The following is a 25,831-nucleotide window of genomic DNA, read 5'->3' as shown; positions in this document are numbered from 1 at the left end:
ATTATATTCCATGGCTGCAGTGGCTTCACAAAATTCAGTGTTATAGCAATGTGTTTTATGCCATCATTCTGATGTTACAAAAATCAAATTTGTTTTTCTTGTAGGCTCACCACTGAAAGAAAAGTGGGAAGCATTTGGTCTTAGACTTAACCATGCCCATCAACAGATGAAAATGACAGAAAATTTTCTGGTGTTTGCATTTGTAGAGGTATTTAGATATTTCAGTATGACATTGGGCTAGGAAAGTGGGGGGCAGTATTTACAGTTACAATTAACCAATATTATAAGATAATTAGGTGTACTGACAAGTCTTTTTATGAAGCAAAAACTTTACAAACAGTGGTGGTGTGGACTTGGATGCACTATTTTTCCGTGAGGCTGGGATGGCTAGAAAGAGTTTGTTTGGTTGTAAAGCAACATATTGATGGTCTGATGAAAGCTATACTTGCTTTGACACGAGAATATCAATAATGCTCGTATCATCAGTTCTGGTGCACCATGTTAGAAAAGCAACTCTGGGAAAACTTGAGCTGAAAATCAGGTTTAGCGGGATAAATGGCTGCACTAAATTTTCCAACAGAATATCTAGATAATCATAATTTTGTATTTTTAGCTTCAAGTATCTACAAAGACTTTTATAAATGGTTCAAGTGAATTGCATTAGATTTTTAGTTGTTATCATTTCCCAAATTCTTGTTGATGTTGTAAGTTATTGTTCCTTGTAATTTTATTAACTTGATTAATAGTGTACATTCAAAGTATATTTGAGTTGTCTAAATTCTTGACAAGTCATTTAATTAAAAAAAAAAAAATCTTACTGAAAAACGTACCACTTGGTCTAAGTAGGTTTTCAATTATCAGTGCGTAGTTTTGGCTGAGAAACAAATGACCATAGTTTTCACAAGGTTGGCATCACAGTAAAACGGCAAATTGGTTTATTCCTATAGTAGTGCTGACACTGGTGCTTAGACAGCACCGTAATGAGTACACTGAAAAATAACTAATCCCGGTGCACAAACCAGAACATTTAACTCTGCTAGAAATGAGTGTGCAAGAACAAATGAGAGAACTTTTTGAAAGCATGAGGATAACGATCTCTAATATTGGAGAGTGAAAAAACAGTTCTCTGATTTTCCCTCCCTCTCCCCTCCCTCCTGCTTGCATACGAACTGCTGGCCAAGAGAGAGGGAGGTACAGCTCTCTCTGAAGTGGAATTTGATTTTTCCGTTCATCTAGACAATCCACAGATTACAAGATAGGGTGTAATTCGTGTTCACAGCTTCACCAGATGTTTCATATATCCTCAATGTTAAATAGCTAACATTGAATGGGTCCCACTCTTTAGGGTACTCTGGCACAAGCGGTGAAGAAAGGAGAGTGGATTTTACTGGATGAGATTAATTTGGCTTCAGCAGAGACTTTAGAATGCCTGAGTGGCTTGCTAGAAGGATCATCTGGCTCACTGGTGTTACTAGACAGAGGAGACACAGGTACTATTAGTATGTTTGTTTGTGCTGTACTTTGGTGTCTGGCAACAATGTACTTTATAAGTGTGTATGTAAGGCAAATTGTGGGACATATGAGATGGTTTGGATTGCAGTGGCACCAGAATGCTGATGACATTCAGCTCTGTCATACTTGGTGGGTAGTGAAGCTTGACTGCAAGTGTCTAGCTAAGATCAGGACTTGAATAAGATGATGTGGCAGAAGCGATCCTGAAGTAGTGGAAGTAATCTGTAGGGTAATGCCCATGTGTTTTGTTACTTTGATGTGCAACGTTGGGATCCTGTTCCGTTATTGACTGGTTCAGAATATCCACCTAGTAGCTGAGGCCACAAATGCTTTTTTCCATCTGTTTTACTGGAAGGCTGAGACTGGCTGTTTAAGAGAAAAGTAGGTATCCTCTTGTCACCATTACAAACATTAATAGAACCATAAAATTTATGATTGGAAGGGATGTCATCAAATCCAGCCCCTGCTCTGAGGCTAGACCAGCTCTGACATGTGTTTGTCCAACCTGTTCTTAAAAACCTCCAATGATGGGGAGTCCATTACTTCCCTTAGAAGTCTATTCTAGATCTTAACTTCCCTTATAGGTGGAAAGCTTTTCCTAATATCTAACCTAAATTTCTCTTTCTGAGGATTAAGCCCATTACTAGTCCTACTATGGTATGTATCTCTTAAATCAGTTTCTGTACCAGGTGGCTGGAGGATAGCTAATGTGACACCATTTTTTTAGGCTGATAAGCCTAACTTGAGTACCACACAAATTGGTTGAAACTATATTAAAGAATAGAATTATCAGACACACAGATGAATACAGTTTGTTGGAAAAGAGTCAATATGGGTTTTGTAAAGGGAACATGCCTCACCAGTCTATTAGAATTCTTTGAGGGGCTCAACAAACATGTGGACAAGGGTGATCCAGTTGATATAGTGTATTTGGACTTTCAGAAAGCCTTTGGCAAGGTCCCTCACCTAAGGCTCTTAAGCAAAGTAAGCAGTCATGGAGTAAGAGGGAAGGTCCTCTCTTGGATCAGTAACTGGTTAAAAGGCAGGAAATAAAGGATAGGAATAAATGGTCAGTTTTCAGAATGGAGAGAGGTAAATAGTGGTGTCCCCCAAGGATCTGTACTGGGACCAGTGCTGTTCAACATATTCATAAATGATCTGGAAAAAAGGGGTAAACAGTGAGGTGGCAAATTTGCAGATGATACAAAACTACTCAAGATAGTTAAGTCCAAAGCAGAATGTGAAGAGTTACAAAGGGATCTCACAAAACTGAGTGACCGGACAACAAAATGGCAGATGAAACTTAGCGTTGAAAAATGCAAAGTAATGCATTTTGGAAAACACAATCCCAACTGTATGTACAAAATGATGTGGTCTAAATTAGCTGTTACCACTCAAGAAAGATCTTGGCGTCACTGTGCATAGTTCTCTGAAAACATCTGCTCAATGTGCAATGGCAGTCAAAAAAGCTAACAGAATGTTAGGAACCATTAGGTAAGGGATAGATAATAAGACAGTAAATATCATAATGCCCGTATATAAATCCATGATACGCCCCTATCTTGAATATTGCATGCAGATCTGGTCACCAGAATCCTCCATGAATTTTATCTTTTTTTTTTTTTGCTCTTTTCTGGACTCTTTCCAGTTTGTCCACATCTTTCCTAGTATAGAGCCCGGTTAAAGTTATTTCACTTCTGGATTAGATTACAGCTGTGTGCTGTTCTTGTGGTTTAGCTTGAAGACCATGCAAACATCAACTCATGCAGAATGCAGCTGCCAGTTTACATAACAGTGCTTCTCACTGTTCTGTAGCAACAAAGTCATCTGAATTGGCCAACTCCCCCTCCCATATAGCTTAAAATAATCATTGCAGAATTTTTCCTCCATAAGGAGTGAAAGGCAAATGCACTGGCAGTATGACTTCACCTCTTTATGTGAGAGGAGAAGTAGTACTTACATGAAGGCCCCAGTGTCTTCAGTCTTCAGAAATTGCTGTTGCTCTTGCTCTTAGCCTCTCTTTTTGAACAGATGTCTGGAGCATCACTGAATAAGAATTTCATGTCTCTAGAGGTGATGCAGAAGGAACTCCGTACGTTGGGCAGACAGTATAGTGTATAGCATACTGGACTGAGACTGTGATGACCTGGCTACAGTTCCCAGCTCTGCCTCTGGCTTGCTAGGTGATCCTTCCCTAACTGTGGACCCTACTGGTGTGCACTAAAAGTACTAGATTAAAGTGCTAGTACTAGGGAACTTTTAGTGTACACCTACAGGGTCTACATGGACTAATTAATGCACAACATGCCAGTGCACTTCAGAAATCACATCCCCTGTAGTGGTCATTACCCCAAGGTTGTAGATATGTCCTAACTCACCAGACCAGGTGAATCACTAAAGTCTTAAACAGTGGCATTGTACTTAAAAGAGGATGCAGGATAGCAATGAGTGGTAGAGAGGAGGGGGACTTAAACTGTTTTGGATTAACCAAGAAATGTCTTTGATTTACATTATAGTGTTTTGGTTTGCATTTTTGTGTTTGTGAATAGAAGGGAAACATCTTTATTTTTCTTTTTAGAACCTCTGGTGCGTCACCCTGGTTTTCGTTTGTTTGCCTGTATGAATCCAGCTACGGATGTTGGAAAGAGAAATCTACCCCCAGGAATAAGAAACAGGTTAAAAAAAATGAATGGATTGTAAAATAGTTAAAGTTGCTGTCTGTTATGGAATTTGACTAGTTGCATGAGTCAACATGAATGGTACAACATCTGTGCTTGAAGCCCAGGAGACAGACATTCTGAGAGATGCCTTAGAGACTAACAAAAATGAAGTAAGAAGAATATATATTATAGCACATAAAATAATATATATTCTTCTTACTGTATTTTTCACTCCGTGCATCTGCTGAAGTGGATTTTACCCCACGAAAGCTTATGCCCAAATAAATTTGTTAGTCTCTAAGGTGCCACAAGGACTCCTCGTTATTTTTGCTGATACAGACTAACACGGTGTGACGCAGTAGGGTGGGGGGAGTGTTGACTTGGGAATGTGGCTGGGGAGTTTCATTGGGGATGGGATACCTGAGAGCCTGTAACCTGAGCTAGGAGGGGGCGGGGGAAGGTAACACCTCTGCCCGGGAAACTGGACAAAGGCTGGAGGAGAGAGCCTGCTGGAGGGGTTTTAGTTTCAGTTTTGTGCTGGGTGGTGGAACTCAGGGAACCCCCAAGGCTGGGGTCTAAGCTCCCTGCCCCCCAGAGGGACTTGACTGAGGGGTCCTGGTTGTACCCACAAGCTCTGTTTTAGACTCTGTTCCTATTGTCCGATAAACCTTCTGTTTTACTGGCTGGCTCAGAGTCATGGTGAATCCCAGGAAGAGGGGTGCAAGGTCTGGACTCCCACACACTCCGTGACACACGGCTACCATTCTGAAACCTGTCATTCTGAGAGGTGTTTGTTATCAGACAGTTGAGGAATGTTGATTGAATAGCAGGAGGAAACTACTGTTCTGCTGATGCAGAACCTAAAGAGCTGGTCTCGAAATAGTATAGAATGTTACTCTTTAGGAGTCCTTCCTTAAATGTAAGTTGTCAAGAGGCTGTAGCAGCATGCTCTGTGCCTCTTGGGAATAATAAAGGCAAGTGCTTCACAGTCCTCTAGTAATCATTCTTGTTAACTTAGCAGTGTTGATGGGCTGTACAAAGAGCTATATATTTAGTCTTCAAAAGTTGGAGGAAGGTTAGTTGGACATGGGAGTGGATGTGTGATACCTGGAATATTTGGGACTCAAAGGACCACTGGGGCTGGGGAAAAGTGGGTCTGAGAGAATTTCTTTCTCTAGTGTAACACACCTGACATCACCTGGTGAGTGCTAAGTTCTGGACCTGCTGTGTCTCTCTCATGCAATTTCCCTGCTGATTGTCAGGAAACTTATACAAAATTTATACCACTCTGAAAAGTGACCACGTGAAAATCTTCACTGCTTACTCAGGAGATCTGTTCACTGTGTGTAGTTAATCATCTGCTGTCACTAGTGACAAAAATAAGGTTTTGTTGCTTTTAGCTTTGCAGAGCTAATAGCAATAAGAGAGAGAGAGAGCTGGAGTAAATTTCACCTTTTGCATTATAGTCAGAATTACTTATTTTAAGTTCCAGTAAATTACATTTTTCCAAAATCACTAAAGGCAATGGAATTTCACAAATGTAGCAAGCCTACTTTGGCCTGCAGAGCCATTGTTAGCAGTGATGTATGAGATGCAAAGAACCCAACTTGATTCTCAGATCCCAGGATGAGTTTCCAGGACTAAACAATCAGAAATGCTATTTTTATACTTGGTAAGCACAATTAATGCACAGTCAGTGAGACAATGAACATGAAATCCCATTACTGCCATTTTTGGAGTGGCTTAGAACTCCACTTCAGTAGCTAAATTTAAAGTAGATACTTTGCTGCTAATGTAGCTGCTTTGTTTCCTTTTTATCTTGATGAGTTGTTTTTCTCTATTTAAATGGTTGCTCCATTATGAAAAGAGGGAATATGCGAGGTAAGCTTGACAGCACAAAAATTGGATGTGTGGTATGTTTCACAGCAGTTGAGTGATTAATAAAGAGAATCAGTTTTCAAAAGCCCTCTTGCTGTGCCAATACTTTAATATTCAGTAACTGCTGTCTGGAGCTCTGTACCACAAACTCCTTTTAAAAGCATGTTTCTCGTATTGTGAGTTGAACTTGGTAGACTGTATAAAACAATACAGATATTGATACTTTGTCCTTAAGCAATGTAGTACTTAGCCTGTAGTTACATATTATTCTCTGCTTCAGTTCAGTTGGTATTTGTATATCAAGTCAATAAATCTTTATGTTGGCAAACAAATCAATATTTGATTTGCTGCTTATGCTATATTTTGAGCATTATATGTTCTGTGAGAGATTAACTGGGCCATAATGAAATTTCAGAGTGTCTGTTTTATCATCAGCAGGCAGATGTCTAAGTGTTATAGCTTAATTTTTCTCGTAGGTTTACTGAACTTTATGTAGAAGAACTGCAGAATGAAGGAGACTTGCTAATTCTTATCATGGACTATCTGAAAGGCTTGAATGTGAGCAAAAACACAGTACAAGGAATCATGAAGTAGGTTATATTTACATTTTTATGAAGCCTCAGTGGAATAAGCTGCAAATGAAAATTCAATTTTTTATATTAGTCTCTCCCACCCTAGGTTCTTGAAGAATGACACCCAGCCTCCTTATTCTAGGACTACTTGTATGTTACCTTTTGTTGCTGTTTGTCTTCCTTTCTTCCATCCTCATCCCAAAAAGTAGTTTATTGACATTACCAGTTAGAGAGAATTATTGCTTTAATCCTTTCCTCCATCTGAGAGGTTAGAAGGGGCGGCTACTTCAGAATATCATTGTGTGTCAGTTGTGGGGATGGTTTGCTTGCCTGCCACAGAACCTCTTTTCTTTAGAGCAGGCATGTTGCCTCCAACGTGCTAAATTTCTGCAGTTCAGTTTTTTGGGGCAATCTAAAGTATCTGTTCAAAGGACTTTGTGAATACCTAGTGATACATGGCAAACCAGGTTATCTCCCTGAAACACAAAATGTTGTCATTTAAAACATTAATAGTTCTTTCTTGACTTTTTGGGCTTCATTGCCTGCCAGAGTAGGCCCTATTGCAACACTGTGTGCTGACTTCAATTTAGACCTTCCGAGGAAAGTGGTGAATGAAGAGGCTATTTTGAATATTCCTATACAGGGATTAAATCCCTTAGAGAGATGTTTTGATGCTAGAGATTATCAACTCTTCAGTAACGATGAAATACAAACTGGCCTGCCAACGGGGGCCGGGGTCAGGGCAAGGAAAGGGATCGCCAGGGGTCTGGTGATTTAAAAGGGCCCAGGAGGATGGGATAGATACGTACTTTTTAATAAAAATTAAGATAGAAATCCTGCTGTGCTGTACAGAGCGCCATCCCTCGTTGTGACAGTAACAGTTTGCCAGAGCACTGCCGCACCCAGCTAGTCTGGCAGAGCCTCAGCAACAGCAGCCTGGGAACTGTGGAGCTTGCTGCCTCCTCTGGCTGCTGTGCCTGCCATGCCGTCTCTACGGCTGCGGGTCTGAGGACAGGGATACTTTAAAGAGGAACAAGCTCCTTCTGTGCTACCAGATTTCCTCCCCCGGGGCTGCAGCTCCTCACCAGACACAAGCCAGCAAGTTCAGCCACCCAATGGAGCCTCTCTGTTTGCCGAGAGGCAGCTGGGATTAGCGCCCACCCTCCCCCTTCTGCTGCTGCTAGCACTGGCTGACGAGCTAGCCACTGTCTCGAGCACAGGATGAGGGGCCACCTCCACCGCTCAGCCAGGGAACGAGGTGCAGGTTTTCCCTCTCCTTGGAGATCTCCTGGTTGATGTGGCGCACAATGTCTGCTGTCTCCTCATTGCTCTGGGTGTTGATGTTCCACAGCATCAGCAGCACAAGTATTGTATTGTACATTTTAACTTTGTTAGTCATATTCAGTTACATCTTGTATATCAGTTTCTTTCCTGGTCTTTAGATTGCACATGAATCACGATTAGGTGTTTAATTAGCCTATTTGATACTTCAGGTGTTTTCTTACTTTGTGCTTCTTTAAATGTTTTATATATTAATTAATTTCATAATGTATTTATTTAATTTAACTGTATCATTCAAAATAACAAATTCTATGGCTTATATTTAGGCTCACAATTTGTTTAATACTGGTGCTGTAACTGGGGAAAAAAAAGTTAACTAGATCAAGCAATGCCACAATTTACGCATATTGAGTCCTAATGTGTTATCAATAGGATAAAAAGTAGTGTCGTAAACCTCAGCCATCACTTTCTCGGCAGGCCATTGACTGTTCTGCCCTGGGGCCCGGAATTGTTGTCCGCTGGCCTGAATACAAATAAGTAACTGGTTTAACTCTTTATTTTGTAGCTTCTATTTATCTGTGAGAAAAGAGACAAAAGCAAAATTGGTGGATGGGACTGGCCATAGACCTCACTACAGCCTTCGTACACTTTGCAGGGCTTTGAGATTTGCAGCATCTAATCCATGTAAAAACATACAGCGCTCACTGTATGAGGTAATGATCTTTCTGTGTGATTTTGTTCTTAAGTGTGTGTTCAATACACAATCTACTTGGGTAAAGGAATACAAGGAAAATCATATTTTCTAAGGGCATCAGATATCAAACAAATGCCTTAAAAAATAAAGCTTAAAGAAATTTTCACTTCACAATAGAAAATAACTTTATTTTTGTAGGGCTTTTGCTTGGGCTTCCTGACACAGCTTGACAGAGTTTCTCACCCGATAGTTCAGAAGCTAATTTGCCAGCATATTGTCTCTGGCAACATCAAAAGCCTCCTTAAGCAGGTAGGAACTTCTGAATATTTTGGGATGTTTAATGTTATCAGGAAGATTGTTTTTAAATACATTTTCCCTTGTTGATCATGCTTTAGTAATTTTAAAAGTTCTCAAAACATTTAAACTTTATCCTATTGGTCGTTTCTGATAAAATGTTATTTCATTTAACTTGAACTATATGGTTTAAGCATGGTATTTTCTTAGCTGACTTATTCTTTCGTCTGAAAACATTGAAAGGATCTGGAGAACTTGCATATGACTGAATCTTGCCAAATTTCAGAGAATGACCAGACCAACTTTAATAGTGATGACTCTAATTCTGAAGTAGAGGTTGGGGAGGAACTTGCTGGGTTTTTTTTTGTTTTCTTTTGTTTTAACATAAGGGGCAGTACACATTGGTATGGAAAAGGCTTGTGCTCTAATGAAGCAAAAATCTGAGCTTCATCTTGAAGAGGGAGAATCCAGGTTGATTCTTGGAGCACAGAGTGAACTTGCAGGGCTGAAATACAAAATATTGTCATTTAAAACATTAATAGTTCTTTCTTGACTTTCTGGGCTTCATTGCTTGCCAGAGTAGGCCCTATTGCAACACTACATAGTGATTACAATTTAGACTTTCTGAAGAAAGTGGTGAATGAAGAGCTATTTTGAATGTTCGTATGCAGGGATTAAATTCCTTAGAGAGATGTTTTGATGCTAGAAATTAACAACTCTCCAGTAACGATGAAATAAAAATAAGTAACCCCCTCAGTTCAAGAAATTCCTACAAGTCACTTTTCAGAATAGCATGTCACATTAAAGTCCAGAACTGGGAGTCAGAGGACCTGGGGTTCTGTTCACAGCTCTGCACAGATTCTTGACTTTAGACGAGTCACCTTCTCTTCCTTGGATTCAACATCTGTAAAATGGGGATAATACATGCCTCACAGGAGTGCTGAGGATTAAGCTAATGTCTGTAAATTGCTTTTTATGGATGATGCTATAGTAGTGCAAAAATAGCTGCTGCTGTTAGAAAACAATATGAAACACATTTGTATAATCTGTTATTTCTGTCCTGTTTTTCAGCCACTACCAGAGCCCCAAGGAAGGAGAGCTGTACAAATAGAAGGTTACTGGATTTCAGTGGGGGATAAGGAACCTGTGATAGATGAGACTTATGTACTAACTTCTTCTGTTAAACTTAATCTGAAAGACATTGTCAGAGTTGTGTCTGCAGGGTATGTTTGTTTAAATTTTTGTGTCAGAATACAAAATTAAAAAGATAATATACAATTCTGTAATTGAGGTTACCTACCTCTATTATAGTTCTACCTCTATTATATTTCTATACTTAATGTTGCCCCTTAAATCTTAATAGATTAAAATATGCATTAACATTAAAAAATGATGAGACGCTTCTTCTGAGAGGAATAATTCTCCTTCATGACTGACCTGCAGAAAGCCTACTGTAGGAATTGCATGCCGAGCTACAAGAATGACCTTTGACCAGTAGCTAGCAGTTGTGGGGGGCGTGTGCACGTCACTTGTTCTTAGTATTCTAAGACAAGAGCATAAGTACAGTAGAACCTCAAAGTTACAAACACCAGAGTTACGAACTGACCGGTCAACTACACACCTCATTTGGAACCAGAAGTACGCAATCAGGCAGCAGCAGAGACCAAAAAAAAGCAAATACAGTACAGTACTGTGTTAAATGTAAACTACTAAAAAATAGAGGGAAAGTGGCATTTTTCTTCTGCATAGTAAAGTTTCAAATCTGAATTAAGTCAATGTTCAGTTGTAAACTTTTGAAATAACCCCCATAACGTTTTGTTCAGTTTTACAAACGGTGTTCGTAACTCTGAGGTTCTACTGTAGTCCAGTTATCTGCATGCTTGAGAGGATATGAAACCAGCTTTTCTTTCGTTGTCCTTAAACAGCCTAAATTTTGTCATGTACAGTCCCACCTAAGCCCTATAAAGCTTGGTATAAAAATAGTTTCAGTGCTGATATCGACCAGCCTCTGATTTCACAAGTGATGACGGAGGCAGCATGGTATAGTAGTTAGCATATGGGAATAAAGGTATTTGAGATTATGTCCTGGCTTTGACACTGACTGGCTCTGTGACTTGGGTGAGGAACATAAATGAGACCTTGAGAGGCTAAATTGTAGTCTCTTGATAATCTGTTACACAAGGCTCTGAAAATTTCAAACAGTACAGATGCATTACTTCCTTTTCATATATACACAGGATATTTTACTGTCAACCTAAAATACTGCTTCTAAAATATTGTCTTTGCTAATCCCTGAAGGACTCATCCAGTGCTGATTCAAGGAGAGACATCAGTTGGTAAAACTAGTTTAATTCGCTGGTTGGCTGCAGCTAGTGGGAACCACTGTGTGCGGATTAACAATCACGAACATACTGACATCCAGGAGTACATTGGCTGTTATACATCAGACACTTCTGGGAAGCTGATGTTTAAGGAAGGTAAGGTTATCGCTTATCACATTTACCTCTAATTCCCTTCCATTTTACATATTACGCAGAGATGAAAAAAGCTCTGTTCACGGTTGTGTCAATGCAAATATGAGCTTTCATGCAGTTAGTTCAGTTGTGCAGGTCTCTGGTTATTGTGTTAAAGGGGTTCCTTTAGGCGTTCTTCCATCTGTTGTTGTTTGGTCCATTGCACTGACAGAGGGGAGAGCTAAAGGGTTTATCAGCTTCAGTGCTGTTGCACATCTTGCTGTGGGTTAACTTATTTTATTCTGAAGTAAAACTGGCTGCAAGGATTACTTGTGTTTGCTGGGTTTTTTGTATATTTTCATGCAGATTACCTTAAAGTTTTAACCAGAACCTTTTGTATTCCAACACAGGTGTCCTTATTGATGCTATGAGAAAGGGCTACTGGATTATCCTCGATGAACTGAATTTGGCTCCTACAGATGTTCTGGAGGCACTCAACAGACTGCTGGATGATAACAGAGAGCTGTTCATAACAGAGACACAAGAAGTTGTCAGGGCACACCCTCGATTTATGCTGTTTGCTACACAGAATCCACCTGGACTGTATGGGGGCAGGAAGGTTTGTCGATCTCTCCTCTTGCTTTCGGTTATTCTTACATTAGGAAGAAAGCTTCACCATATTATTCTTTCAGGGGTGCAGAGACCTGTGGCACAGAAACTTTCTCACACATATCAGATAACCATATGAAAGTGTAAAGGAGTAGCGGAAGGGAAGATGGTCTTCTAGCCAAGGCACTGGACTGCCTGCCTATGTGAGCTTGGGCAAGTCACTTAGGCTATATCTACACTGCAACTTGGGAGGTGATTCCCGGGACCCATAGACAGATGCACACTAGCTCAGCTTGAACTAGTGTGCTAAAAATCATAGTGTGGACATTGCAGCATGGGCAGTGGGTTGAGGTAGCCACCAGAATCCAAGCCCTCCTGACCCCCTGGGTCCAAGCTGGGGCAGCTAGCTCAAGATGAGCTGATATGAGTCTGTCTGTCTACCTGCACTGGGAATCTCACTTTCCAGCTGCAGTGTAGACATACCCTTAGTCTCTCAATGCCTAAATTGTCATCTGTAAAATGTTGTGAAGATACATTAATGTTTATAAGGTGCTCAAATGCTAGGGCTGTGAATGCCATAGAAAAGCCCGTGTGTAAATAAAACAGATATGTATTCTAGAGCAGTGGTTCTCAAACTTATTTTATCGCGGGCCCCCTTCTTTGTGTCTGTAATAGTAAGCTCCCCACCTCCCCTGGGTGCATAGCCAGCAGCCACATCTCTCCGGCCACCCAGCTCTGAAAGTGCGCAGAAAGTATTTTTTTTTCCCTAACATTTCTCACGCACTCCCGCCCAAATATATTCTGCACCCCCCAGGTGAATGCTCTCCCACCCAGTTGGAGAACCCCTGTTCAAGAAAGAGATCTAGGTTGCCAGCCTAGGTAGAAGGAACCTTTCTGAGTTTTGAAGTTTCCTCAACAAGAATATATAGTAGTTCCAATAGTTTTTAATTTCAAAATTAATCTAGCATGTCTGTTGCAGTGACCAAATGCTGATATGATCTGCACTTAAAAATTCTGTGTGTCTTGACTGACTAGCACATCACACTTGTGGATGAATATGAGAAAACTGGCTTCCTTTCTCTTCCTTGTAAATGAAGCTTAAGAACTACTGCATTTCATGAACAGCACACACATGCACTTTTTATGAAGTTCAGTATTGGATGCAACTGGCTGTGAGGTGCCAGAGAAGAATTTGGCAAAGAAGCAGAGTGGGTAGGCAAATAATCTAATTCTTCTGCTATTTGGTGGCCTTTACAAGAGAAGTGAAGTTGGAGAGCAGTGTTCAGTTTAAGCCTTTATTCAGACTTGCCAGTCAGAGAACACACCAAGAATTTTTAAGGGCAGGTCAGTAGCTTCTCTGGTGGACGCTAAAGCTCCAGTTCAGCAGAGATGTTAAGCACACTTTTAAGTACTTTGCTGAATCAGAGCCTAAGTAATTAAATGTAATTTGCCCTGACTGATTATTTGGTTGTCTCAGACTGCTGGAGAATAGACCTTTTGCATCTTTAATGTCCATTTTGTAAGTTTAAGCACGATCCTATCTATTCCTTGTCCCATTGGATTTTAACCACTAAACCTTCAGGGTAGCTCAGCTTCCTTTGGCTGTATGTGCAGGATGTAGTTTACAAGGATTAAAGGGAAAAAGCAAAGTTCAGAAGTACCATTCCCAAACGTACATTTTAGGTGTTGTCCAGAGCCTTCAGGAATCGTTTTGTGGAGCTGCATTTTGATGAGCTGCCAAGTGCTGAGCTAGAAACAATCCTTCACAAGCGATGCAGTCTGCCACCTTCTTACTGCAGTAAACTCGTCAAAATCATGCTGAATCTGCAGGTATTGGTGTCTTTTTTTTTCTTCCCCCTTTTAGTATAGAAGTAAAACTAAGGCCTTTAAAAAAATATTGTATGACTTAACAACGGAGAAGTCTCTAATTTAAAATAACCAAGTTTGTTGGCTTAAGTGAACCCTTTCAGTTTGAGTTTTTGTTTAAAAGCAAAACCAAGTCCAGTAGCTACCAGTGCCTCATTTTTGGATTTTTGTTTAAATACTTTAAAAAATATTGTGCTCCCACATTTTTCTAGATCCTAGGTGCTGAAATAGATTGTTGTGAACAACCATTTAGCTCTGGCTACTTACCAAAATATGTGTTTTCTTTAAAAACAAATGCAATAATAAAACCTGGAGGTACCTCTTTCTTCCTTCTGTCCTTTCTTCCTTCTAGAATTGAATGTGCTTAGACCTTTTTACTGTATTGCAAGAAAGTGAAAACTATATTCCAGTTATTAAATGAGAGGAAGTCTTAGGATGGGATTACGAATTTATTATGTTTTCATTTCACTGACGTTTGTTTGAATGAGGAATACATATTAAATTTTAACAGTCCTCTTTGCTCACTTGGTAGTCTTATCGCAGAGGTTCAACAGTGTTTGCTGGGAAGCATGGTTTCATTACTCTTCGAGATCTGTTTCGTTGGGCTGAAAGATACAGATTGGCAGAACAGACAGAGAAGGATTATGACTGGCTTCAGCATTTAGCAAACGATGGTGGGTCTTTGCTCCTGTTCTTCATGATACTTCATTTTTTTAAAGAACTAATGTAAACATTTTTAACCCCACTTTTCAAATACAAACCTTTGTCCCTTGTTACTGAGCAGTAATAATCTGTGATGGAATACACTCCTGTATTCACACCCTGCACACTATTGTAATAATCTCTGTACAAAGTATGCCTTGTAAGATGTCATTTGAAAACTCAGAATTTTCTGGTCAGTATTGTCCTGGCAAAATATGTGTGGAAACATTGTATGTGTCATTATAAGATTCTACTTTTTGATGTTATGAACACATATTCCAAACACCACAGCCCTGCCCAGGCAGAAATCAGGTCTGTCCTTAACAAAGGAAGGAGTGTGCACCTGACTTAATTTGCATTTAAGCAGTAAACAGAATCCTCACGTAGGCAGACAAAACAAAGGAAGTTCAAACAGGTGGAAAAAAACCCAGCAGGGAATAGCCTTCTACATAGATTCTTTGTCCCCTGGGTCTCAGCTGCAAATGTTTTTCAAGAGGGGGACCGATAATATAAAAAGGAGGGACAAACACCCCTCTCTCTCTCTCCCTGTCTATTGCATCCACTGCACCTGAAGAGACAAAGGAAGTAGCCATTGGACTTTGGGGGAAGGGTCTGGACTGACTGAGTTTGGGTCAGTAACACTGCTGAAAGCATGTGTGAGAAAACTGCTTTGAATCTAATGTAGTTTGTTAAATTAGGTACCGGTAAGTGTTTTATCTTTATTTTTCTTGTAACCATTTCTGACTTTTATGCCCCATTACTTGTACTCACTTAAATTCTCGCTCTTTGTAGTTAATAAACTCATTTTATTGTTTTATCTAATCCAGTGTGTTCAAGTTTAAGTGCCTGGATAACTGTTTGGGGTAACAAGTTGTGACCATATTATTACCTTAAAGGAATAATGGACTCAGTATATTGGTACTGTCCATGAGAAGGCATACATGCAGTATGTAGAGGACATACATTTCTGGGTAGAAATCCGGGAGTGTGTTGGGATCACTCTGTAGCATAACCCAGGCTGGTAAGAGCCAGGGTGTTGCTGGCTGGCTGGCTGCCTGCAGCACATACACAGACATAGTTGGGAGTGATTTATATGCTGGAGGCTGTGAGCAGTCCAGGCCGGAGACTACAGCAGCAAGGCATTGTAAAGGTCACCCCAGGTTACTGGGCAGGGGTGACACAGCTGCTCATTAGTCTGGATTGTATCCTGACATGTCACAGTGGTGCAGCGAACTAGGGTTTATGCACAGCTTTTTTAGTTTAAATGAGGCTTACGCTTTAAGCACCGGTCTAGCAATTTTAAGGGAGTCTTAAGTATGGTGGCTGGAAACAATCAAAGAGAGGTTACAGTTTGTTGTTTTCTGTTTGCTTATTTCCGGTAAGGGAAATATAAACAGTAAAGCATAAGTATGAACACCAGCGAAACAACTGAAAAGCTAGAACTGGCCAGGTTGGAGAAAGAAGAAAGAGATAAAGAATGTGAGCACCAAAGGTGGCAAGGAGAGTGAAGAGCCAAAGACAGGCAAGCGGAAGAGCAGCAGCACGAAGCTGCCCACTGGTGAGCCATGGAGCTGAAGGAAAAAGAAACAGCTGCCCTCCAACAAGCCCTGGAAGCTCAGAAGGAAAAAGAAGAGAGAGAAAAGCTATCCATAGATGACCCAGGGAGCTGAAAGAGAAAAAGGCCCTAGAGAAGGAGAGAAAATATAATCTTGGCATGATGGCAAAACATGGACAGATCCCAGAGTCACCAATCTTTTGCTCCCTTCAAGGAGCCCTCAGCTGTAACAAATTGTGTCCTGCATAAGAACGTAAGAGCAGCCATACTAGGTCAGACCAAAGGTCCATCTAGCCCAGTATCCTGTCTTCCAACAGTGTTCAATGCCAGGTGCCGCAGAGGGAATTGACAGAACAGGCAATCATCAAGTGATCCATCCCCTGTTGCTCATTCCAACTTTGGGCAAACAGAGGCTAGGCCATTGATGGACCTATCCTCCATGCATACAAGGCAACAGACTTCACTGAAGAATATCTACCACTTTTGAAAGGCTATCTGAGGTTCATAATATTCCTGAGGACAAAAAAGTACCCACACTGATTGATTGCAAAGCTTTGAATGTATTTAATGAAATGCTTATTGAGGTAGCCTTGAGATAGTCTGAATTTTAAAAAGCCGCTTTTCAAATGTTTCAAATTATTCCTGGAGTGAATAGGTTGAAATTTAGAAATCTCAAGAAAAGTGATGGTACAAGTCATAGCGAATATGCCTATAAGATGTGTGACCTAATAAGAAAATGGGGAAAGGGAAGGGGGGGCGGGGCATAAGGATTTTAGCCAATTGCTTGATCTCTTTGCTCAAGAACATTTCCTCAGTATGTGCACTGATGAGATTTGGAATAGTTTATGGGATAAATCTTTAAAATTTGCAAGAAGTGGCCACCGTGGCTCATTCCTTTGTGCAAACTCAGATGTCCAATGAGAGCAGTCCAGAGAAGGAGGGATGCAAAGCCAGTGTAAAGGGTGATCCTGTTTTACGCCTCAGAAAAAAGGAGGGTATTTGGGAGCCCAGGCAGTCTGCCCCCTGCCCCCAAATTGTTCCCCTCCTGGAAATTTGCATCACAAACCTCCTGAGAAGGAGGAGAGTCCAAGAAGATGTTTCTAGTGTAACTCTACTGAGCACCTGAGAAATCAATGTCCCAAGCTAAAAGAAACTAAGCCCCATCCAATCTATTTTAAACTCACCTGATGAGTTTTGTGAGGACTGACCTTGAGGGGGTCGATGTGGAAGTTGTTAAGGTTGCCAGAGTAAATAGCAAGGAGTACCCGGGGTGGGAAGTGGGGGAGACACTGAAGCCCGGATCTCTCTGGTCAAGGGACACAAGGTCCAACAGACTGAAATGTTACCTGATGAGAAAGTGGAGCTTCTAGTAGTGGGAGGACATATAATTCCTGTGCTTTTAGCCAAGGTGCATGGGCTAGGTGGAATGGGAAGGTTTAGAAAGTGCAATAGTTGTGCTGGGTAGTATCCCCATTGAAATACTTGTTGGGAATGCTATTTTGCATATGATTAAGGCTATTAATTTGGTAACAGAAAGATGTCAAAGGGAATATTGTGTTGGATCCTAGAGGGGAGTGGTAACGTCCCAGAAACTGCTGGGGGGGAGGTCTCTCTAACTCAGTGGTTTTCAAAATTTCTGTATTAGTGACCCCTTTCACTCAGCAAGCCTCTGAGTGTGACCCTCCTTATGAATTAGAAACTGGGGGAGGGATTTTACAGCTTCTGACCCCCCCGTAACCACCATGAGATTCCCGAGGGGTCATGACCCCCAGATTGAGAATTCCTGCTCTAACTCTTCTGCAGCAGAAGGAAACTGTTTCCAGGTGTGGGAGGGGCTGAGGCTGGCGCCTGCATGGCAGAGAAAAACAGCATGCCGTCAGGGCCAGCTGGGGCGGAGTGACTGAAGAAGTGGTCCCAGATATCAGCTGCTAGCATTTTGCAGTTGAATAAGGGATAGATCCCACTCTAGAGAGCGTCAGAGGGTGCCCCAGGAAAGAAAAATGGGGAGAGGTTTTTTGAAGAAGATGGGAGATTGTATAGGGAGGCTCCTATGGGTAAAAACCAAAGCTCTGGGCAACCCTGTAAGCAGTTGGTTGTGCCCACATAGCACCATGCTATGTGCTAGGATATGATTGTCCTTTTGCTGGTCACTTGGGGGCACAGAGAACCGATGACAGGTTAAAGAAAAAATAATACAGGCCAGGAATACAGAGTGATGTGAGGAATTATTGCAGGTTTTGTGAATTAAGTCAAAAGTACCCGAGAAAGTTCCTCTCTGCCCCTTGCTTGTAATATAAGAGGCATTTCTGAGGGTAACAATGGACATCGTGGGTCCTACCCAAAGGGGAAAGAAATGTATCTTGGTGGTAGTGGATTAGCTCTGACTAAGACTGAGGCAGAATCTGTGGCAAGAGCCATTTTCACTATCTTTAGCAGAGTGCATTTCCCTAAAGAGATTTTTATCTGACCTTGGGTCAAATTTTATATCTCAGCTATTCAGTGAGCTATGGAAGTTGCGGAGTGACACAACTAAAAGCTACCTCATATCACCCAGAAACAAATGGTTTGGTGGAAAGATTCAGTGGGACCCTAAAATCTTTGTTGGGAGTGACTTATATGCTGGAGGCTGTCTGTGAGCCGTCCAGGCTGGAGGCAACAGCGGCAAGGCATTATAAAGGGCATCCCAGGTTACAGGGCAGGGGTCACAGCTATTCATTGGTCTGGATTGTACTGCTCGTATGTCACACATTCCACTTTAAGAATCAAAGCAAACACTCTGATTTCTCTTGCCTTATTTACAGGTTTCATGCTTCTGGCAGGCAGAGTCAGGAAGCAGGAGGAGGTTGATGTTATTCAAAGTGTCCTTGAAAAGCATTTTAAGAAGAAATTGTATCCTCACTCTCTCTTCTCAGAGGAAAGTGTTAGAAAGTTATTGGGTGAGTTTGCAAAAAGGACTAAATCAAAAACCTGATGCGTGTGATTAAAGCTAATCAACTTGTTCTTCGTTGGGCAGTTAAATCATCTACGCAGATGTCGGTGATGGACAGTGAGTTTAGTCATGTTGTCTGGACTCAAGGGATGAGGAGGCTTGCAGTTCTGGTAGGACGAGCCCTGGAGTTTGGCGAACCAGTACTGCTGGTGGGAGACACTGGGTAACTTGTTTTTCTATTACAGTAATGAATTGTTCTGTTTAGCCCTGTTCAGCAAGGTCCTTAACTGCATACCGACATTTAAACATGAGTGACCTCAGTGAATTAGTAAAACTACTTATCCTTAAAGAGGAGCCTTGCTTAAATGCCTTGCTGTTTCACAGCCTTTGTGAATCTAAAACTGTCTCAAATGTCAAGTCAGGTTTGTAGCTGCTGTAATACAGAGTTAACTTTTTAGAGTGCTGTGTTGGAGTGCACCTGTTTTAGCAAACTACATTAAAAGTATCTCTTGTGGTTTTGCTTTATTTTATCTAATTTGTACAACAGTGTTATATAAACCTGTTAGGGATGTATTGAAACTGAACTGGAGAGGAGGGGGGTTGAGTTTCGTTCATGAACTGTCTGTTAGAATCTCAGTATAAGAATTACATACCTTTCTCTTGAAACCTGGAAAAGTTAGTAATAAATCTGGTGGATAGTGGTGAATACATTTACGTATGTTCCAGGATCTGACTGCATAAGGCCCAGCCCATCCTTTTTATTTTTTTCCTGCCTGCAAAAAAGAGGTCATGGAAGCAGATCTCTCATGCTGGTTATAAATTTAGTATTAAGTAATTCTGTTAGTCTTTGTCTACACTGACACGTCGTCGACCAATCTTTTGTCGTTCAGGGGCGTTAAAAAAACACCCCCCTGAACGACAAAGGTTTTACCGATGAAAAGCGCTGGTGTGAACAGTGCTTTGTCAGCAGGAGTGCTCTCTTTCCGACAAAGCTGCTGCTGCTCATGGGGTGTGGAAGATTTTTGTCCCTAAAAGCCTTGTAGTGTAGTCATAGCCTTAGAGAGTAAGAAGAGGCTGAAGTTGGGAAAGAAGAGACACAAGTAATTAGATGCTAAAAGGGAACTTGGATGCTACTTGGAAAAGAATAAATCTTATGTAAGTATTTCAATTTAACAGTCAAGACCTTTCATTTCTTAGGAGTCCGGTGGCACCTTAAAGACTAACAGCCACTGGACTCCTTGTTTATTTTTTTGTGGATACAGACTAACACTGTTACCCCCTGATATTTGACTTTCATTTCTTAGTCTTTCAAAATGGATGATTGCTTGTGTTCAAGCCTGTAAAGAGAACTTGTTCTACACTAGGAATGGGTACATTGGCTGCTTGTCAAAGGTTTATTGTCTTGGTATTTAAGCTGCTGCTTGAAATTCAATTACTTCATTCACAAAATGTTAATCTGTTAATGGGGCTAGGTGTAGTCCTCTGTGTGGGTGGGCAGTGTTGCTTCAATTTTGGCATTCTCCTCAGACGACCTCCTGGATTATATTTAGTTTCCTGCAGTGGAGCTCTGTAGAGACAATTCATGAAAGGACAAAGAGAGGTCAAAATCCATCAGTCTCCACTTACTGAATACTGCCTCTGAATGTATGGCCAGTACAGATCTAGATTGGATTACCACTTCCTTCCTAGGAGTCCTTTCTGGGACAATTGGAGGTGAAAAGGAAGGAAGGATGGGTAAGGCCTTGTGTAGCCTTAAGCCTGGTTCAAACACATAGGCTATGACTACAATTGTAGAGTTTTTGTGCTGTCAGTTTAAATGGTGATAGTGAACTGGTGAAAGAAAAGTGCTGGTTTGTGTATTCACTTACTTCCACAGGCGTCAGAGAGTGTTTACATTTGCAGCACTTCCATCAACGTGAGAGCAGCACACTGAGGGCAGCAATCCCGCAGTGCAGCTCTCTTCATTTGGTGATAGGTCTTGTGGGAAGTCGGGGGTGTGATCGTGGGGCATCCTGGGTCCCTGCACAGCCTCCTCTCCCCAAGCACTGATCAGCTCCAGTAGGTCAACATTGCTTCAATCGGGGGATTGTTGCTCCGTGGAGCAGGCATTGTCACCTGGCCAGATAAGTGAGCACTTGCCAAGAAAACAGGAAGGGGAATTTCAAAGTTCCCAGGGCTTTACAGGGGGAGGGGTGGATGTCTGTTTACCTGGCGTCAGAGCAGCAGAGCTGCTGGCCAGAATGGTCATCTAGCACTGTGGGATATCCTGTGGAGGCTAAAAGCTCTGTAAACTGGAAGAACATGTCTTCACTTGCACATCACCGCAAAAGCATCACTGGTAAGACCTCAAGGAGGTGGTTTTCTTTTTGCAGTGAAACTTCTGAGTTTCACTGGAAAAAGTCATTGGCAAGTGTAGACATTCCCATGGAGTTTGTGCAAAAAAAGGGTCTTTTTCCACTTTAAATGGCAAGTGTAGACATGCTCTTAGTTGCACCAGTTTAATTGTGATGTTAAACCAGTGAAACATCTGTGTAGATAGGTGCAAACTACACTGATATAAGCTTGCTCTAAACCTAGATAAGAGCATCAATGATGTCTCATGACTCCTATAGTATGGATCTTCAAAAGGCAATACATTTGGAGAATTTAATTTACTGATAAGTTTTTTTTTTCTTCTTATAGTGAGAGGCTAACATTTTTCTCCGTGGCCCTTCTGATATTTTATGATGCCTTAATCACTGATGCATTATGCATCATTCAGAGGCGATTTGGAGATGTGAAATTTGTTACCTTTCTAAAGTCCAAGTCAAATCTGAGGGTGCAGGTCCCTCACTATTAATGTTTTAATTAATAATAGTGGCAATTCAGCAATGTTTTGCGTGCCAAAAGTGGATGCAATTCATTTCATTTTTGTAAGGTGGGTCAGCTTTCAGAGAAAGGAATACGTGGGAGTAAGAGGAACAGCATGGTGGGGCCATTACCCTGCAGGGCTTTGAGGAAATCCAACTGGAACGGCTTTGTTGCTGAAGTGGGCCATTAAGTGGTTGTGGACCCCTTCTGTTTTTGTTCTAAGTTGACTTCATTGGTTTTCTTTGTTCATGTTATAGATGTGGCAAAACTACTATTTGTCAGATATTTGCAGCCTTGGCAAATCAGAAATTACATTCTGTGAACTGCCACTTGCATATGGAGACATCAGACTTCCTGGGAGGACTACGGCCAGTCAGACAGAGATCAAAGGACAAGGTCTGTCTCATGACAAGGGGTGACTGGTATCACTGAGCTTTAGTGTGGTCAAGAGAGCAGAGAATGACAAATCCCTGCTGACTCTTCTTTTTCTTCCCCATTACCTAGGAGGAATTTGACAGTTCTAGACTCTTTGAATGGCACGATGGACCCCTTGTTTTAGCAATGAAGGAGGACGGCTTTTTTCTCCTGGATGAGATTTCATTAGCTGATGATTCTGTGTTGGAAAGACTTAATAGGTATGCATTCTAAAAGTGTGTAATGTTAAACAGCCCTTCACCAGGCTACATTTATCACACAAATGAGTTAGATAATCTAGCTTCTAATTGTTAATCTTAGCCAGCGTCCCTTTTTCTTAGTTGCTCAATTCCTGTTTAAATAAAAAAGATCCAAAGTAACTCAGTGGCGCATTCACTGTTAAGCTGCTGTACCAGATCACTTAGTTTGTGAACTGATCGGTCTCCAGCAGAAAGATGCTGACTGCACCCATATTAGTCCTGTATTTTTAGACAATTGCTTGCTATTGGGGAGGCTGCTGGCAACAGAGAAGGAGAAGGGATGGTAAGGTAGACCTATGAAAAGGACAGGATGAAAATTTACTCTTGCACTTCAATAGTGATTTAGCTGAACTTATTAGAAGAACTTAGAAGTATCCTGATCCAAAAGCAAAAGAGTCCAAATTTGTTCAAGATTATTGTGGCAATGATTTGTGTCCTTGGGTTGTTTATATCCGTAGCTGTGTGCTAAGCGTTACTATGAGGTTTGCTCTTCGTCAGTGGTTTTCAACCAGGAGTCCGGGGGCTGCGAGCAGATTTCAGGACGTCTGCCAAAATAAACCAGAGAGCAGGGCTGGCATTAGAGTCACTTTGGCCCAGGGAAGAAAGCCGAAGCCTGAACCCCGCTGCCTGGGGCCAAAGCTGAAGCCTGTACGCTGCCGTATGGGGATGAATCCAACTTAGCTTTGCGGAGCCCCGGTGGCATGGGACCTTGGACAGTTGCCCTGCTTGCTATCTCCTAATGCTGGCCCTGGCTTTTAATTTACTGGATATGCAGGAAAAAACATTTTTTGTGGCACATGTAGGCCCGGAGTTTTCATAGCACGTTGGGGGGCGGGGCGGACTCGGAAAGAAAAAGGTTGAGAACCCCTGTTCTGTGGCACTGCTCCAGACTGAAGACCGCCTTATTTTCTGCCAGTTCCTGTAAAAAAAACATTTCTCAGTCTGTCATTACGTTCATGGGAAGTAACATGCCTTGTCCAAGAACAGGAAAGGTGCCTAGCAAATTGGTGTCTTTCAATACCTTCCCAAATTTTTTTATGTAAAGGTGTTACAACTGACACTATATACTACTGTTAGATTACAGCACCCTTCATTTTAAAGTCCGTCTTTTCTCTTACCAAATATATTGAGATGACCAGCAATTACTTTCTTTGATGTCTCAATGGTTTCTTTATTTCAAGTAGATTTTTCATAGCTCATGTGCACCTTGCAAACTAATCTTCTTCAGTTAACTTTATTGTTTTGTTAATGATTCCAGGCAACATCTTCCTGACCACTTTTGCTAACATGCACAGTAATGGGTCACGCTTTTAGCTCCTTCACACAGTTTACTAGTGAGAGTACATTAGGGGGTGGGGTATGCAACTAAAAATATTAAATAGATATTTTAAGTTGCACTGATAGTGAATTTGTTGTAACTTGTCAGTTTTGTATTCCATAAACTTGAAAACTAATTCAGTGTGCTCTTCATCAAGCTTCAGCTGTGAATGTTACTTTTGGCATTGTATTTATAAGAGAGAGCTTTTGAAAGGTCCATGCTACAATGTAAATCTTTTGACCAATCACTTTACACAGACTTTCACATCAAGGTGTAGATGAGCTTTCCACATCTGTGTATTCAGAAATATTGTCAGTTGGAAAGGATAAGCAGAATTTATCATTTACTTTTGCTGAAACCCATTATATTGAGCTTTGTGACTTAAGCTATGTTGACACTGGCATTTGAACGAGAAAACTCTTGTCTTCTGCTGCCCCTCGGAAAGACAAAAGTTTTGCCGCAAGAAGCACCAGTGTGAACAGCGCGTTGTCGGCAGGAGATGCCGCTCGTTGCGGGTCGAAATTTTTTGTTGTCAGGAGAGGCGACAAACAGCAGCTACGCTGCCTGTCATCTAGTGGCACGGCTTTAGTGACACAGCCATGTTGCTAAAAGCTGTGTAGTGTAGACATAGCCTTAGAAATCAAGCTAAGCAAAGCTACCTCACGTTTATGTATTTTTAAAAAGACTGGTGACTTTCTAAAGTGCAAGCTATGGGATTTAAATAAAACAATTTTTATAACACAGTTTTTTTAAAACCTGGTTTGTAGTGTTCTTGAAGTTGAGAAGACGCTGGTGCTTGCTGAAAAAGGTAGTCAAGAAGATGAGGATAATGAAGTAGAACTTCTGATTGCGGGAAAGAAATTTCGCATCCTAGCAACCATGAACCCAGGAGGTGACTTTGGAAAAAAAGAGGTAAATTCTGAGAGGCCATTGGAATTATGACTTGAATGTGCAGCATGCACATGGTATAGGTCCCAGCATGCAGTATTGCATATTGGAGTCTGTCTCCTGGCTCTAAAGGAGGACTAAGGTGTGTCTTTCTTCTCCCACCCGTGTACTGTTATTTTGACAATGTAAACAAGCACTCAACAAAATATCAACGAAGAAAAATGTGGACACTGAATCACATAAGTAGACTTGATATGCAGAACATTTTAAGTAAATGAAGTGTAACTCGCAAAGGAAACTACATCCAAATCCAGTTCTTGCTGTGGAGTCTTTATGGTGTGGTGTGGGGATGCAATGACAGATTGTGCTCCTGGAACAGACGAAAACTGGCAACTAGAAGTTGTCACCTAGGGTCTCCAAAAAATGGGCAAATGCCAGTAGGGCAAGATTTCCCACAAAATAAGAACAACAGTTCTAAAGTAACCCCTTACGTTGTTTTAAAAGGAACTTAATAACCGTCTAAGGGATGACAGACATTTGAACTCAAAGCTTCAGCTTTTTTACCCCTAGAGAGGGGGGTGCCCATTTAAAAAAAAAAAAAAAATCAGTCATTTTTAGCATGCTAACAAATCTACCAGAAAGCCCCGGGTTCAGTAATCAAAGGGAAATTGCTTCTTTATTGCATATGTACTGGTTGATGATTGCTCTTTATAATTCAGCGCAAAGCAGCAATTAAGGAAAGGCATTCCAATTCAACCCTTTACCTGTATGGTGGTCTTTCTTTCAAAGGCCGAGAGGGCAGATGAGATTATACAGCCCTTGTTTGATAGACTGTATCTCTGAAGTTCCATCTCACTCTGATTCTTGCAGTCTATCTCATTTTCTCCCCTATTCTCTTTCAGTATTTCAGATGAACAGTTGATGTGTTCTCTTGGTCTTGCACTAAAAGAGCCACATTTTCTCCTACTAGTGATAGCTATAAACACCCTGTCATTATTAGAAGGAATACTACATGATTTCGAAAAGGAGTCAGTTTATTTACTGTTCTAATAATATCACACGCCCTAGAACTACTAGCCTATGATAGTTTAAATGC

General features: G+C 41.1%; 1 protein-coding gene across 1 annotated transcript in view; it reads left to right on the top strand.

The window, feature by feature from the left end:
* Positions 1–25,831, top strand: part of MDN1 (midasin AAA ATPase 1) — a 164,956-nt gene that overhangs the window by 45,247 nt on the left and 93,878 nt on the right. Inside the window, exons 17-32 of the mRNA XM_077812817.1 lie at positions 105–208; positions 1,346–1,490; positions 4,091–4,187; positions 6,527–6,640; positions 8,469–8,616; positions 8,796–8,906; positions 9,963–10,114; positions 11,190–11,368; positions 11,755–11,963; positions 13,637–13,783; positions 14,352–14,493; positions 18,878–19,012; positions 19,090–19,228; positions 22,113–22,251; positions 22,360–22,490; positions 24,615–24,759. Coding sequence (XP_077668943.1) covers positions 105–208; positions 1,346–1,490; positions 4,091–4,187; positions 6,527–6,640; positions 8,469–8,616; positions 8,796–8,906; positions 9,963–10,114; positions 11,190–11,368; positions 11,755–11,963; positions 13,637–13,783; positions 14,352–14,493; positions 18,878–19,012; positions 19,090–19,228; positions 22,113–22,251; positions 22,360–22,490; positions 24,615–24,759 — 2,237 coding nt within the window. The remainder of the gene's footprint in view (positions 1–104; positions 209–1,345; positions 1,491–4,090; positions 4,188–6,526; positions 6,641–8,468; positions 8,617–8,795; positions 8,907–9,962; positions 10,115–11,189; positions 11,369–11,754; positions 11,964–13,636; positions 13,784–14,351; positions 14,494–18,877; positions 19,013–19,089; positions 19,229–22,112; positions 22,252–22,359; positions 22,491–24,614; positions 24,760–25,831) is intronic.

The sequence above is a fragment of the Eretmochelys imbricata genome, chromosome 3 (genome assembly GCF_965152235.1).
Source record: "Eretmochelys imbricata isolate rEreImb1 chromosome 3, rEreImb1.hap1, whole genome shotgun sequence".
Classification (NCBI taxonomy): Eukaryota; Metazoa; Chordata; order Testudines; family Cheloniidae; genus Eretmochelys; species Eretmochelys imbricata.
Note: the sequence above shows the minus strand (reverse complement) of the source record. Positions and strands in the feature narration are given on the sequence as shown.